The sequence below is a fragment of the Myxocyprinus asiaticus genome, chromosome 21, assembly GCF_019703515.2.
Source record: "Myxocyprinus asiaticus isolate MX2 ecotype Aquarium Trade chromosome 21, UBuf_Myxa_2, whole genome shotgun sequence".
Classification (NCBI taxonomy): domain Eukaryota; kingdom Metazoa; phylum Chordata; class Actinopteri; order Cypriniformes; family Catostomidae; genus Myxocyprinus; species Myxocyprinus asiaticus.
Genome location: NC_059364.1, coordinates 12,169,010 through 12,183,151, shown reverse-complemented (window position 1 = coordinate 12,183,151; position 14,142 = coordinate 12,169,010). Strand labels below are relative to the sequence as shown.

General features: G+C 37.7%; 1 protein-coding gene across 1 annotated transcript in view; it reads left to right on the top strand.

Moving 5' to 3' along the window:
• LOC127411648 (estrogen receptor beta-2-like) overlaps window positions 1-14,142 on the top strand; it is a 37,982-nt gene that overhangs the window by 276 nt on the left and 23,564 nt on the right. Inside the window, exons 2-3 of the mRNA XM_051647361.1 lie at window positions 10,569-11,080; window positions 13,569-13,759. Coding sequence (XP_051503321.1) covers window positions 10,650-11,080; window positions 13,569-13,759 — 622 coding nt within the window. The 5' untranslated portion in view covers window positions 10,569-10,649. The remainder of the gene's footprint in view (window positions 1-10,568; window positions 11,081-13,568; window positions 13,760-14,142) is intronic.

Sequence of the window (14,142 nt, the reverse complement as noted above, 5' to 3'; positions counted from 1 at the left end):
CCACATTCATTTATTATGATTTTACAGAAATATCAGTAACTATAGTAACAATTGCATTTAGGGAAATATGCTTACCTTGGTAAATCTTTGTAATGTAAACGCCACAAAAGTGCTAGAAAACCTTTGGACTGACTGTTCTTAGAGACCGTAAACTTGAAAGGTGAAAACCTAAATGCCCCAAAAATGTTGGTCCCGGCCTTAGTGAAAGAGAGAGTAAGTTGTTGATGGATGACGACTAAAGGTTTGATGAGTCAGTATATATATTCAGGTGAACATAAGTTTTCTTCAGTGTAGCCTAGTGATAACAGCTATATAAAAACTTTTGCAATACTAATAGTAATAAAATATATTGTACTTATACAACAGCAATGTAATTACTGTTATTGTTGGGTTGTACAGTAAATTCCAGCGCTTATTATGTATCTGCAGGTGTCTGACACATTCATACAACATTGGCTCTATGCAAACACAGTCCATTTTTCAAAGCTGAAAATGATAAAATGATAATGACATTTGTGATTAAGAAGCGAGGGGTTCTGACAGAGAACGTGAAAGGATTGAACAGAGAGTCCAATGACAGAATAAAACCACAGAAAGAGGTGTTCTAAGTAGAACAGCAGTGGTGCGGACAGGTCACCTCAGGTCATCAGAATAACAGACTACAATCTAAGGAGAATAATTCATCAGTTACGATAGCATAACAAAAAGAGAACGTTCAAAATCTGATATTAACTGGACCATCTGTCATGTTGTGGTTTTGTATCCATACTTATTTTGTATTCAGTCTCTTAGTGGCCAAGGGGAAAATGTCAAAATATCGGTTCTGTAGACACATTTTCCAAAACCATCTAAATGTAACTAAAGCAAGGAACTACTACAACGTACTATATTGAGATACAGTTGTGTAATTCGACTGTGCACCTGTCTGTCCTAAATGCACTACCAGTCAAAATTTTGGACACTCTTGACTGAATTTATTGCTCATGATCTTAGAAACCTTTCGTTCTAGTGGTTTATGGTTGAGATTAGTTTTGTAGACGAATCTCAATCTGCCTAAGTATGAGTTTCTGTACAAAAACAAATATATACAGTATATAGAGAGTGCAGAGCTGTAATCTAGGCAACAGTTTTTTTACTTTGAAGAAATTCTTATATAAGATACCTTTTTATATTTGTTTGATGTTTTTTGGTCACTGAATAGTCTAATTTAAATACTCTAATTTGTGTTGTTTCATTGTTTCGATGACATAATTATTAGTCTAAAATGTGGAAAATAGTAGCACACATAAATATAGCACAATTGCTCAAGGGATTTCAGCAACTCTCCAGTTCATGTGTTTAGTTCATGCATTTTTGGCATGTTTTGTTGAAGGCAGAAATGCTGGAGAATGCGAGGGAGAAGAGGAAACACTGTTTGACAGTTTAAACAAAGGTCCCTGTCCTCTTTAGCAATGCTCAAGGGCTCAGATTGGACGTAATGGCATATTATCACTCAAAATCAGTGGTATTTGTAATGATGTTTTCAGGCATATTCAAAGGTTTGCCTCAATGGACACTTATTAAAGTGTAACTTATGCAAGAGTAATCCATACACTGTATTTACCCTTCATTTTTGTAGACTCTTAATACTGTTGTTTGATGTCTGATGTTTAGTGATTTTTTTAGCATTTAAATGAGAGATTGATGGTTTTAGGTTAGAATGAGGTTTTAACTGTGGTCATAACACAATCACACACAAGTCGACTCTGTGTTAGCCGATGTGACAAGTGAGCAAAATACTCAGTATAGTTCCGGACAGCATCCTCTATAAATAAATATTCAATGGCTTACTGCATTGGCTTCTTATTAAACTGTATGAAGCAATAAAACTTTCACCAAATTTACCCATTCCTGTAGAATCACTTTTCTACCTTTTTATATAAGAAACTGTATGATGTGTAACCTCCTGAGAACCAAATGTGACTGCTATGTGCATTTTTCCCTTTATTATTATTTCCCTTCTTGATATGTTATTAGTAGCACCTAATAAACAAGCAAATTTCTAGAGCAAATAGTTTTCCTAAAAACTGATGTCCACATAGGCTATGTGGACAGCGGGACGAAGTTACATGACGTTACAGACATTACAGCTGATTTTCTGTAAAGCTGAATAAACAATTCTGATTCAAAGTAATGACCAGCATCATCTAATCATTGCCAACCATGTTTTAAAAAATGTTTTATCCCCTTTTCTCCCCAATTTGGAATGCCCAATTCCCACTACTTAGTAGGTCCATGTGGTGGCGCGGTTACTCACCTCAATCCGGGTGGCGGAGGACAAGTCTCAGTTGCCTCTGTTTCTGAGACAGTCAATCCGCGCATCTTATCACGTGGATCGTTGTGTATGACACCGTGGAGACTCCCAGCACGTGGAGGCTCATGCTACTCTCCGCGATCCACGCACAACTTACCACATGCCACATTGAGAGCGAGAACCCCTAATTGCGACCATGAGTTGGTTACCCCATGTGACTCTACCCTCCCTAGCAACCGGGACAATTTGGTTGCTTAGGAGATCTGGCTGGAGTCACTCAGCACACCCTGGATTTGAACTCACGACTCCAGTGGTGGTAGTCAGCATCAATTCTCGCTGAGCTACCCAGGCCCCCATTGCCAACCATGTTAATATACAGAGAGTTATAGGATGCTCCCTTGCTGACTATTTAGTGAAAGACTTAACCTCCAGTGTTCTGTTTGTCTGCACTGGTCTCAGAACAGTACAATATGCACCTTATTTTCATCCTAACTCTATAAAAAATGTTCAGCTTTTATACGAACCCATTTATTCTCAGTGTGAAAATGCACAGTAATATAGAAATGCATTTACTAATGTTAATGAATAGAACCGCATTGTACAGTGATAACAAAATATAACAATTTATATTAAAATTATGCGAAATGACCCACAGATAATGTTTAAAGTTATTCAAAATAACTAACTTGTTTTTTTCAAGTTTTGAGGGAATAATGTCCCAAAATCCACATATGTGGACATAATGTTTATCAGTGAGCTGACGAGCAGTATATCAAACAAAACACCTTTTTACACCCAAGCAGGTTTCAGTTAAATAACTTAAAGAGGTTTCTTACCAGAAGCACTTTTGTTGGCTCTGCGCCGTAGAAGTGCTTCACAGAAATCGACGTCATGTTGATGTGTCACGTAACTCAGTGCGGCAGAAGTTTAACCCTTAAATGACAGTCTAGAGTCTTGTGAACAGTATTCAGTCAGTTTAATTTATTTTAAATCATACGTTGCGTGTAGCGAAGCCAAAATACAACGTCCACGCATGTGGACACGGGGTCGCACAAGGTTAATGAATGTTCAAAATAGATTCAAAATGAGAGATTACAGGTTTTGGTTAGAATGAAGTTTCAGTTGTGGTCATAAACACTTAGTTTCCACACTAATAAAATAGTCAAACACTTGTGGACTCTTCTGTATGTTAGCCTTTGTGACAACTGACAGGTAGCCTATACTGGACCAAACTTCAGACCAAGTAACCAGCCTGTCTGATTTAGTTACCTCAGAATTCATGTTTTCTCTCTCTCCTCCTTTCTTTTCCACACTTTTGTTTCGTGTCCTGTTCATTTCTTATTTTTTGCATGTTTTTATTTAGTCAGAGAACTCTCAGTCTCTGGTTTTAGAATGCTAGCTTTTCTTATCGTCCCTCACTTCCTGAAAGAGAAGTTTTCTCTTCAACGTGTCTCATTTAGGAGAATGTGAATGGTTTCAGCAGCTGAAAGTGTTTCAGACACAAATAATGTGTGTGTATACACTGCTGTGTTGCTTGGAACTGCACCCAAGACTTTCACCCACTTTTGCACTTGTGTATATGGTTGAGTGACAATAAAGGGATTTGATTTTTTTATTTTATTTGATGCATGTGTATATGTGTGCAATTTGCTACAAGTGTATACAAAAGTTTCTGTCTCAGTTACTGGGGTGATGCGGGATTGTAGGTGTGTAAATTCAAAGAAATCTCAAGTTGGCAGGAGGACCTTATTAGGATGGAGAAAAGTTCTCCCAGGGACTGTGTTGTGTGTAGGGGTTTCTTCGTCCTGTCCTTGGCCTTTTGTTTAGTGGTATGTGTGTCTGGCTTGTAGCCAGTCAGAGTTTTACAAGAGTGGCTGTAGGAAAGTGCTAAACTCTGATGACTTCCAATCAGTATTAATTTGGTTTGTTAATGGAAGCTAAAACGAAAATAAAATAAAAATATTTTTCTTAAAGGGATATTCCGGGTTCAATACAAGTTAAGCTCAATCAACAGCATTTGTGGCATAATGTTGATTACCACAAAAATAAATTTTGACTCGTTACTCCTTTTCTTTAAAAAAAGCAAAAAGGGGTTCCAGTGAGGCACTTACAATGGAAGTGAATCGGGGGCCAATATTTTTTACATTAAAACATTCACTTTTTCAAAAGTATAACCACAAGACATAAAGGAAATGTGTGTAAAAATTATTTTAGTGTGATAAAATCGCTTATAAACCTATTCTTTGTAAAGTTATAGCCAGTTTTACAACTTCATTACCATGACAATGTGATGTCAACAAACCCTAAAACAACTGTAAAAATGACCATTTAAACAACTTTACAGATAAAATAATACACAAGTTTTAACAGAAGAATTAATGCAAGTGCTTTAATTAAATTATAAGCTGCGTTTAAACCCTCCAAAAATTGGTCACGGTCACTTTTATTGTCCCCATTAACTTCCATTGTAAGTGCCTCACTAAAACCCAGATGTTTGCTTTTTTTTTTTAAAGAAAAGGAGGAACGAGTCTAAATTAATTTTTGTGGTAATCAACATTATGCCACAAATGCAGTCAATTGAGCTTCACTTGTATTGAACCCAGAACATTCCTTTAAGTGAAATAAAAATAAAAACATAATCGGAAAAACTAAACTAAAATACATTTTCATCACTCCAAAAACTAATTAAAAATAAAAACAACCAGATAATTGACCATGAAAATGTATTCCAGTTTTAGTTTTTAAAACACACTGTATTATGAACTGTGTAATTTTTATAACCAATGCACCTTCATTAAACATGAAAATGCAACTTTATAGAAATAACACTAGATGGCCATGAGAAATGTTACATTGTTAACCATATTGGAATGATATCAGTTAATGTGTTAATTGTGGCAGCCTTGAAATATTGTAAAAACAAATGAAAAATAAACTAAATTCAAAGGCCAAGTTTAAAATATTATAAACATGCAAACTGAATAAAAACATTATATAACTATAATAAACCTGCTTCCAATGAAATCTACAAATATCTTGTCTTTAGTACACAAAACAAAAGCAATAACTGTGACCATATTTTTGCATATTAAAAACATGCAAAATTATTAAGAGTACAATTAAAATGTGCTAGTTTTTTTTTTTGTCTTGTGTGATTTTAGTATGGAAAACTTGTAGGAGTAAGGATAAGTAGTGATCTGTTAGCTGTAATGGATTTGTTTATTTTTGTGCAACATCTGTGTCACATTTATGTGTCTGTCTGTCATATTTCAAAGAGGCAGTGCCTTCTAAAAACAGTTAGAGTAAGAAAATGAACAAATATTATGAAATTTGAAACCAAGTAGTGAAAAAGCACAATTTGTTTAAGTAACCTTGTCCAAATGCGACACCAGTCTCCCTTGAGCTGACTATGTTCTCATGGAGCTCCTTTAGTATTGAGTGAATTTGAGGAGACAATGGCAAAGTTCAAATTAAAAGTCTCGTGGAAGTTTGTCATGTTTTGTTGTCGAGTTAATATGTTCAGCTCTAAAATATAAACATAAACTCAAAAACCCTGAAGCCATAGAAAGGACTTTGCCTCCTCATTTCAGTCTATTACATGCCACTGGTGTTTGTGTATTATTTCTGTTTTTGATGCACTTGTTCTATTTACACAATGTGCTTTAACTCAGATAAAGTTCTGAGTAAGTTTTCAGTGTTCATTCTTTATGGTTATGAGTGTTTGTGAGCTCCCCTCTGACAGAATACAATGTTTCAGATGTTGTATCATAACCGCGCTGGCACAGCTGCATCTCACCTTTACACTCTCTGTTTACTGAGGCAGCAGGCCAGACCTCTGACCCACAGATGCCTTTAAGCCTAGAAAACAGGGAACTTTGGGTATTAAATTAAATCTTAGTTTGTTAGTTTGATTGTGTGTTGGTTTGTAGATTTTTTTTACGTTTAACTGTAAACTGAAGTTTTTCCAATATTCCACTGCAGTTTCTGCCCTCAAAATAACTTGGAACTAAATTAATCATTTTTATGTGTGTGTGTGTGTGTGTGTGATTTCACCTGAAGTAATATGGAAAATAACCAAACTGCTCCAAGTTGGATTCCTGTAAAGTATTTCAGGCATTTTATTGCTGAATCTTCTTCAGTAGCTCCAAACATCCTCTCACAGTCCAGTAGCCTATTTTATCATTGAAAACTGTATGCGCAGATTTTGGCAGCATGGACCTTTGTCACAGACGTGATGATGCATTTCCGGCTTTATTTAGCAGTTTAAATCTAGCCAACATTTTTTATATTTTACATTTGTGATTTAATGGAAATGTATAACATTATTCTTTGTGGTATATTACCCTGAAATTAAAGGGATAGTTCACCCAAACAGGAAAATTCTCTCATCATTTACTCTCCCTCATGCCATCCCATATGTATGACTTCCCATCTTGTGCAGAACACACACACACACACACACACAAAGATTTTTAGAAGAATATCTCAGCTCTGTAGGTCCATATAATGCAAGTGAATGGTGATCAGGCCTTTGAAGCTCCAAAAAAAGAGGATAAAGTCAGCATAAAATTAATCCACATGACTCCAGTGGTTTAATTAATGTCTTTTGAAGCGATCCAGTTGGTTTTGGGTGAGAACAGACCAAAATATAACTCCCTTTTCACCGTACATCTTGAGAGATGAAATATTCTTCTAAAAATCTAAGTTTGTGTTCAGCAGAAAAAAGAAAGTCATACACATCTGGGATGGCATGAGGTGGAGTAAATGATGAGAGAAGTTTCATTTTTGGTTGAACTAACCCTTTAATAAAATAAGATAAAAAACTAGGTAACAATTCTCCAATAAGGGTTCTAATATAGCTGCTGAGGGATTGCTTTCTGGTCACTCTCTCTCCCTCTGTGATGCTCTGGCGTGCTTTCTTAAGTCTCCCTCCGCCATCACTATGAGAGACAGGTGTTAGAGATAATTATGAACCAGGTGACGAGCCTTACTGCTCTCTCTCTCCCGCAGACCGACGCATGACCACGCCCCCCATGCCACATGCCCCCACCGCTGACTCAGGCCAGGGCAACATCCGGCCTGCCTACTCCCTCCCCATTTCTGGAGAGAAAGTCAGCCACAACCATCTGCGCCCCCGGTCTGTGGACCACCTTGAATTTAAAGGGCTGGAGAGCCAGATACCAATGGGTGATCTGCGCGTTAGTATCCTTCATGCGGTGGAGCCACTGCAGAGGAGCGTGATCGGAACAGAGGGCGAAGGCTCACCCCAGCAGGTAGTAGTGGAGGGTCAGAACAGCCCACTTAATCGCAAGACACTCCTTCTCGATGGTACTATATTTTGTCTCCCTGAAGGAGAGCTTACGACTAACAAATAGCACTGCCCGTTCCTCCCCTCCCACCTCCTGCGAGAGCACCATGCCCAGCCCCCTGTCAGATGCATCAGCCTGCAAAATAAAGGGGAGAGAGAAATCAGGTGCATTTAAAAGCGGCCCCCCACACAGTGCGGACTTTACCTTAAGGAAGGCCTGTTTGCACGACTCTCTCCCGCAGACCGACACATGACCACACCCCCCATGCCACATTAATTAAAAAGAAAACCCTTACCTTGTCTGCAAGTTACACGTTTGCAGCGTTAACAGCTTCGTTGATTATAACAGGAGTGATACAATATTCCGACCTTGCCGCTGAAGAAATAACTGTGAGCATCTAAACCACGATACACTTTCATCGCCTCTCTTGCGTAGATGTGCTCAGTAACAATAACACGTCTGGATAAGTCAGTTTTTCAGTTTTTGCAAATATCTCATTTGTTTTGTTTTAGCTAGACTCTAAAAGTATGCGCTAGTCATTTTATTTTGACAGTTCTTGGTTGTAAAAATGCAGCTATCGGAAATGCTTCAGGGTCAGACATGCGCAGCTGTTTAAGTCCTTGAAATGGTCTAAAGACTCTTCTGAACATTATAGACTGTTCTAAAAATTCTAGACTCTTCTGAAAGTTAAAATTATTTACTTTTCTGAGAGTTAAGTACAGTTCTCAAATTTATAGTCTTCTGAACATTGTAGACTCTTCTAAAATGTATAGACTTTTCCTGACAATATAGATTCTTCTGAAAGTTAAAATGATAGACCTTTCTGATAGTTACAGACTCTTCAAAAAGTAATAGAATTATCTGAAATGTATAGACTCTTCTGAAAGTCGTAGATTTTGCAGGCTTCGAATCTACGCTGAAATCTTTGCAACTGATTTTAAATCTACTTTCATGGACTTCAGCCTTATTCTGACAGCTATCAGTTATTTTATAGCCTTGATCTGGAGGAAAATATCTACCAACTCATTTCCTGGAGTTGCACCTTTCAATGTGTCATCTGCAAAAAGAAAAGAAAAGAAAAAAACAAGCTCTAACTCCATCAAAGCAGTTATCCTGTCTGGTTTGGTGTGTGATGAGAGCACTGTAACCTCCTACAGAGGCTGTTTACCTCACTTGACAGTAGGGTTGCCACAGTGTATGGTGTTACTGTTTTTACTCGGTACAAGGGACAACACCGGTGTGAAATGTTATACTGGGTAAAAGGGGGAAACATTATGAATGGAACTTCCAATATCAATACAATAGCCTAACAAATAGAATAGTCTTAAATAAAGAATAGTTGCCTAATGAAGAGTTTGCGACCCATGATAAATGAACCTAAATAACACATTGAAAGTCAGATGTTCTTTACCAACGTATCAAATTACACCAGCAGCAAAGTACGTGCACTGACAGAAGACGTTTAATTGCAGGTAGAGAATATAATGTGCATGGTGGGTAATTGTTAGTCGTCTCGGATTCGGAATGACACAAGAAATGCTGTTAGACACACAGACACGCGCTTGATGAAATTCACTTTATTATATTTTTAAGAACAGATGACAGAAAAGCCGTCTATGTGCATGTCTGACGTGCTGTTTGTTCGGAGGCGTGCAGTCTCATGGAATATGCAAATGTGAAGGGTTCTCACTCTTTCTTTGTTTCAGTCTTCTGAATTTTTTTTGCAAGAATAGTATCATCTATGAGAATACTGCAAATGACCTCAGACCATCTCAGCTCAGGAGGTGATCTGAGTTCAGTTTGCTTTATTTCCACAGAGCAGTTCGTTGTGAGCGCAACTCTGCAGGGTCACTTTATATATAGCCTATACATCTGTGATTAAATCATAAAATAATACAAAAACACGTTCACCTCGAACCATGAATTATATTTCAGTGATTATATTGTATACTGTATATATATAAAACAAATTGTTTTCAATAAAAATAATGTGAACATATTTCTTGCATATCACCAAGCCCTAGGAGGGAACAAATCGAATTGTATTCACACACAAAGTCATTACTCTTCCAAAGCAGCTAAACTGGGTCCTGGGATGAAAAGTAATAAAACACCAACATTAAACCTGCAACAACCCACAATAAGTGATGCATTTGCCCGGACAACAAAATACCCGACCGGTAGCCCATAATGGAGAGAATGCATGGATGAAGTAGGTTTGCTGCCAAAGAGATGTTGCCCTTCACAACTGTTGAAAAGCCATCTTTCAAAAAAGTTGATCAACATACATTTTAATTGCACTTAATTTGTTTTCAATTTCATTTGAATTTTTAGTTAAAATAAAAAAATAAATAAAGTTCAAAGTTTGAAATCAAGCTGCCTTTCATTATTGTGTAGGCTATTGCTTAACGAAAATTACCCCATAGTACCACTTAGCGTCCAACCAGCGGCAATACCGGTGTTAGTCGGTTTGAACGTGAACACCGCGCTGGTGTGAAAATTATGATATTGTGGCAAGTCTACTTGACAGTGCCAGTCTCACTTTGAGTCATGTAGTTCAGACAAATTTAGAAGTAATGATAATAAAAAACATGCATCATCTTCCTTAATGACGTTTTTCTCTTTTTCCTCTCACTTTTCAGAGAAAAGGATGTGCATTTGATGCCTGCTAATACAACCAGATAAAAACAGCCCTACTAGAGATCTTTGCTCAGTCTTTTTGAGAATGCAGTATTGTCTTCATGTAGTCTGCCAAAACTAGTGTCTGGAAATCATGAAAATGAAAAACAGATTTAGAGAGCATTAATGGAAATGCAGGCAATGCTTATGTATTATAATGACCACTTGCAGGAAATATTTAACCCTTTCAAAACCCTTGTGCAATATGTATGTGGTTCACATAGCCTATAGGCGGTGTGTGTTATGTTGATATCCTTCAGGATCTGACTTCCTTTTTTGTTCTTCAGCACAAACTTCCTCTGAATCAGTTGGGCCTGTGATGCTGTAGTGTGTTAAGCCAGGACCTCGCTTGAGTTCTCATCCCTAGAATGAGCTCCTCCCCTATGCCAGTCCCCGAGCCAGCCTCCCCTACCCTGCAGCAGGAGCAGGACTCTGGCAAGGCCAGTCGAGGGGACTCACCTCCCCTTTCCTCCTCTGTCTACTCCTATCCGCTCTGCAACCAGACCATCTGCATTCCATCTCCCTATGTGGAGGCCAGTCAGGATTACTCACCACCACATGGGGGAGAGTTCAACCACGGAGCCCTAACACTCTACAGCCCAATGTCCTCCACAGCGCTAGGGTACACACATCCTCCTGTGTCCGAAAGCCTGGTCCCACTCAGTCCGACAATCTTCTGGCCTCCCCACACCACACACACTGCGATCTCTCTACACTGCCCGCATCCACTGAATTACAGCGAAATTCACGCTCACAATGGATGGGAAGACGCCAAGACAATCAGCCTTAACCCAAGCAGGTGAGAAAGCAGTGCATAGACATCATTAAACTAGCCCTAGCCCCTAATAACTAATATATTCTGAATAAACATAGTATCCATGTAGCAACTGGCAAAAGGGTTGTTCTGTCACCATAGAACAATAACAGCACTGTGACTACAAAAACGTTTTTTGCTTAGGCAAGCACCATTATAGAACGCAACAGTGCCTGCCCACTTTTTCAGCCATTATGGTTCTGAAAGTTTTTTCCCCTTTTATTTTTTCCATAGTGATTTCATAAAATTCTTAATTAAAGAGTTTTAAACCATGAACCAAACCAACCAGCTCTGAGGAGAATCACAAGATTACATGCTTGATTTGAAGCAAAAAAGTTTTAGACAGTGGACCTAACATTTTTTAGTGAGAGAATGAACTACAATACCAAGAAGCATTGTGAATTTAAATATATACAGTATATATATATATATATATAAAACAATAGAAATATACTGTTTTTGACTGTAAGCAGAGAAAAAATATGTTTTATTTTTATTGCAAAATAATTAGATATTTGCAAATATATATTTTACAGTGCCTTGCGAAAGTATTCACCCCCCTTGGTGTTTTTCCTGTTTTGTTGCATTACAACCTGGAATTAAAATGGATTTTTATTTACATTTTTTGCTATGAACCTAACAAAATAGTCCAAATTGTTGAAGTGGAATGAAACAAATACCTTGTTTAAAAAAAAAAAAAAAAGTTGTGAGTGCATATGTATTCACCCCACTTTGCTATGAAACCCTTAAATAAGATCTGGTCCAACCAATTAACTTCAGAAGTCATATAATTAGTTGATTAAGGTCCACCTGTGTGCAATCAAAGTGTCACATGATCTGTCACATGATGTCAGTATAAAAACACCTGTTCTGAAAGGCCCCTGAGTCTGCAACACCACTAAGCAAGCAACATGAAGACCAAGGAGCTCTCCAAACATGTCAGAGACAAAGCTGTGGAGAAGTATAGATCAGGGTTGGGTTATAAAAAAAAAATATCCCAAACTTTGAATATCCCACGGAGCACCATTAAATCCATTATAACAAAATGGAAAGAATCTGGTACCATTACAAACCTGACAAGAGAAGGCCGCCCACCAAAACTCACAAACCGGGCAAGGAGGGCATTAATCAGAGATTCAACATAAACACAGAAGATAACACAGAAGGAGCTGCAAAGATCCACAGTGGAGATGGGAGTATCTGTCTATAGGACCACTTTAGAATGGGGCTTTATGGAAGAGTGGCCAGAAAAAAGCCATTGCTTAAATAAAAAAAAAAATGAAAACACGTTTGGAGTTCACCAAACAGCATGTGACAGACTCCCCAAACACATGGAAGAAGGTTCTCTGGTCAGATGAGACTAAAATGTAACTTTTTCTCCATCGTGGGTAATGCTATGTGTGGCGCAAACCCAACATTTCCCATCACCCCAAGAGCACCATTCCCACAGTGAAGCATGGTGGTGGCAGCATCATGCTGTTAAGATGCTTTTCATCGGCAGGGACTAGAAAAATGGTTAGGATTGAAGGAAAGATGGATGGCACTACATATAGGGCAATTCTTGAGGGAAACCTGTTTCAGTCTGCCAGAGATTTGAGACTGGGACGGAGGTTCACCTTCCAGTAGGACAATGACCCTAAACATACTGCTAAAGCTACATTAGAGTGGTTTAAAGGGAAACATTTAAATGTTTTGGAATGGCCTAGTCAAAGCCCAGACCTCAATCCAATTGAGAATCTGTAGCATGACTTTAAGATTGCTGTACACCAACGCAACCCATCTAACTTAAAGAAGCTGGAACAATTTTGCATTGAAGAATGAGCAAAAATCCCAGTGGCTAGATGTGCTAAGCTAATAGAGACATACCCCAAGAAACTTGCAGCTGTAATTGCAGCAAAAGGTTGCTCTACAAAGTATGGACTAATCTTACTGACTAATTGAATAATCTTAATTATTGTTTGTGTCACAATAATATTTTGCACCTTCAAAGTGGTAGCCATGTTGTGTTAATCAAATGGTACAAACCCCAAAAAAATCTATTTTATTTGCAACAAAACAGGAAGAACATCAAGGGGTGTGAATACATTCGCAAGGCACTATATATTCATATGTATGTCTGTTTGCGTTTCTGTGACAGCTGAAGGATGTGTGACGATGAACAAGGAGAAAATAGACATTATTTTGAATTTGTTGAGCAGAAAAACAAAAAAACTTTGTGACAAGTGTTTTAGAAAGTAACTTAAAGTAATTAGTCATGTGATTACTTTTTCAATGGAGTAATCAGTAAAATAATATGATTGCAATTTTAAAGAAGCAGTTAGTAATTTGTAGTGGATTACTTCTAAAAAAGTAGTTTAACCAGCACTGCTTATTCTGCAATGTTTGTGCTACGGACATGAATGATACCTTAAATTGTGCAGCTTTTTGGAAAGAGGTGTGTTATTACTTATCTATTCCTTTGTCTTTTTTATAGTTCTGTCCTTGCTCATGCAAAGTTGTTAGGGCAGCAACTGGAAGTTGATGATGGCTTGAATCCTTTGCCAGGGATTGTGAGTAAAGGAGACACACACTTCTGTGCTGTGTGTCATGACTACGCTTCTGGGTATCACTATGGTGTCTGGTCATGTGAGGGGTGCAAGGCTTTCTTCAAACGGAGCATTCAAGGTAACACAGTAAAGATTACACTTCGAACCATTTTAACAATGCTCTTCTCTTTTTTTAAATGCCACAGTAATTGATAGCACTTTTGATGCAAATATTTAAAGTTTTGAGTTTTCTTAAGTCTTAAATTTTTAGCACAGTGTTTTTTCTTGAATCTGCTTCCCACATGTTTTTGCTCAGATACCATTGGGTATGTCAAGGTCAGTGCATTGTGTTTTCCTGTAAGGTTTTAAAACGTTTGTTTTGACCTCAATTAATAGAAGCTTCTCAAAGGCCATATATGTCAAAACACATTAGAATAGTGAACTTAAAATTTTTTGAAGGACATGTATGTACTCTCTTATCACAGAGGACCTTTTTTCACCAGTCTAAAGTTTCATCCCAGG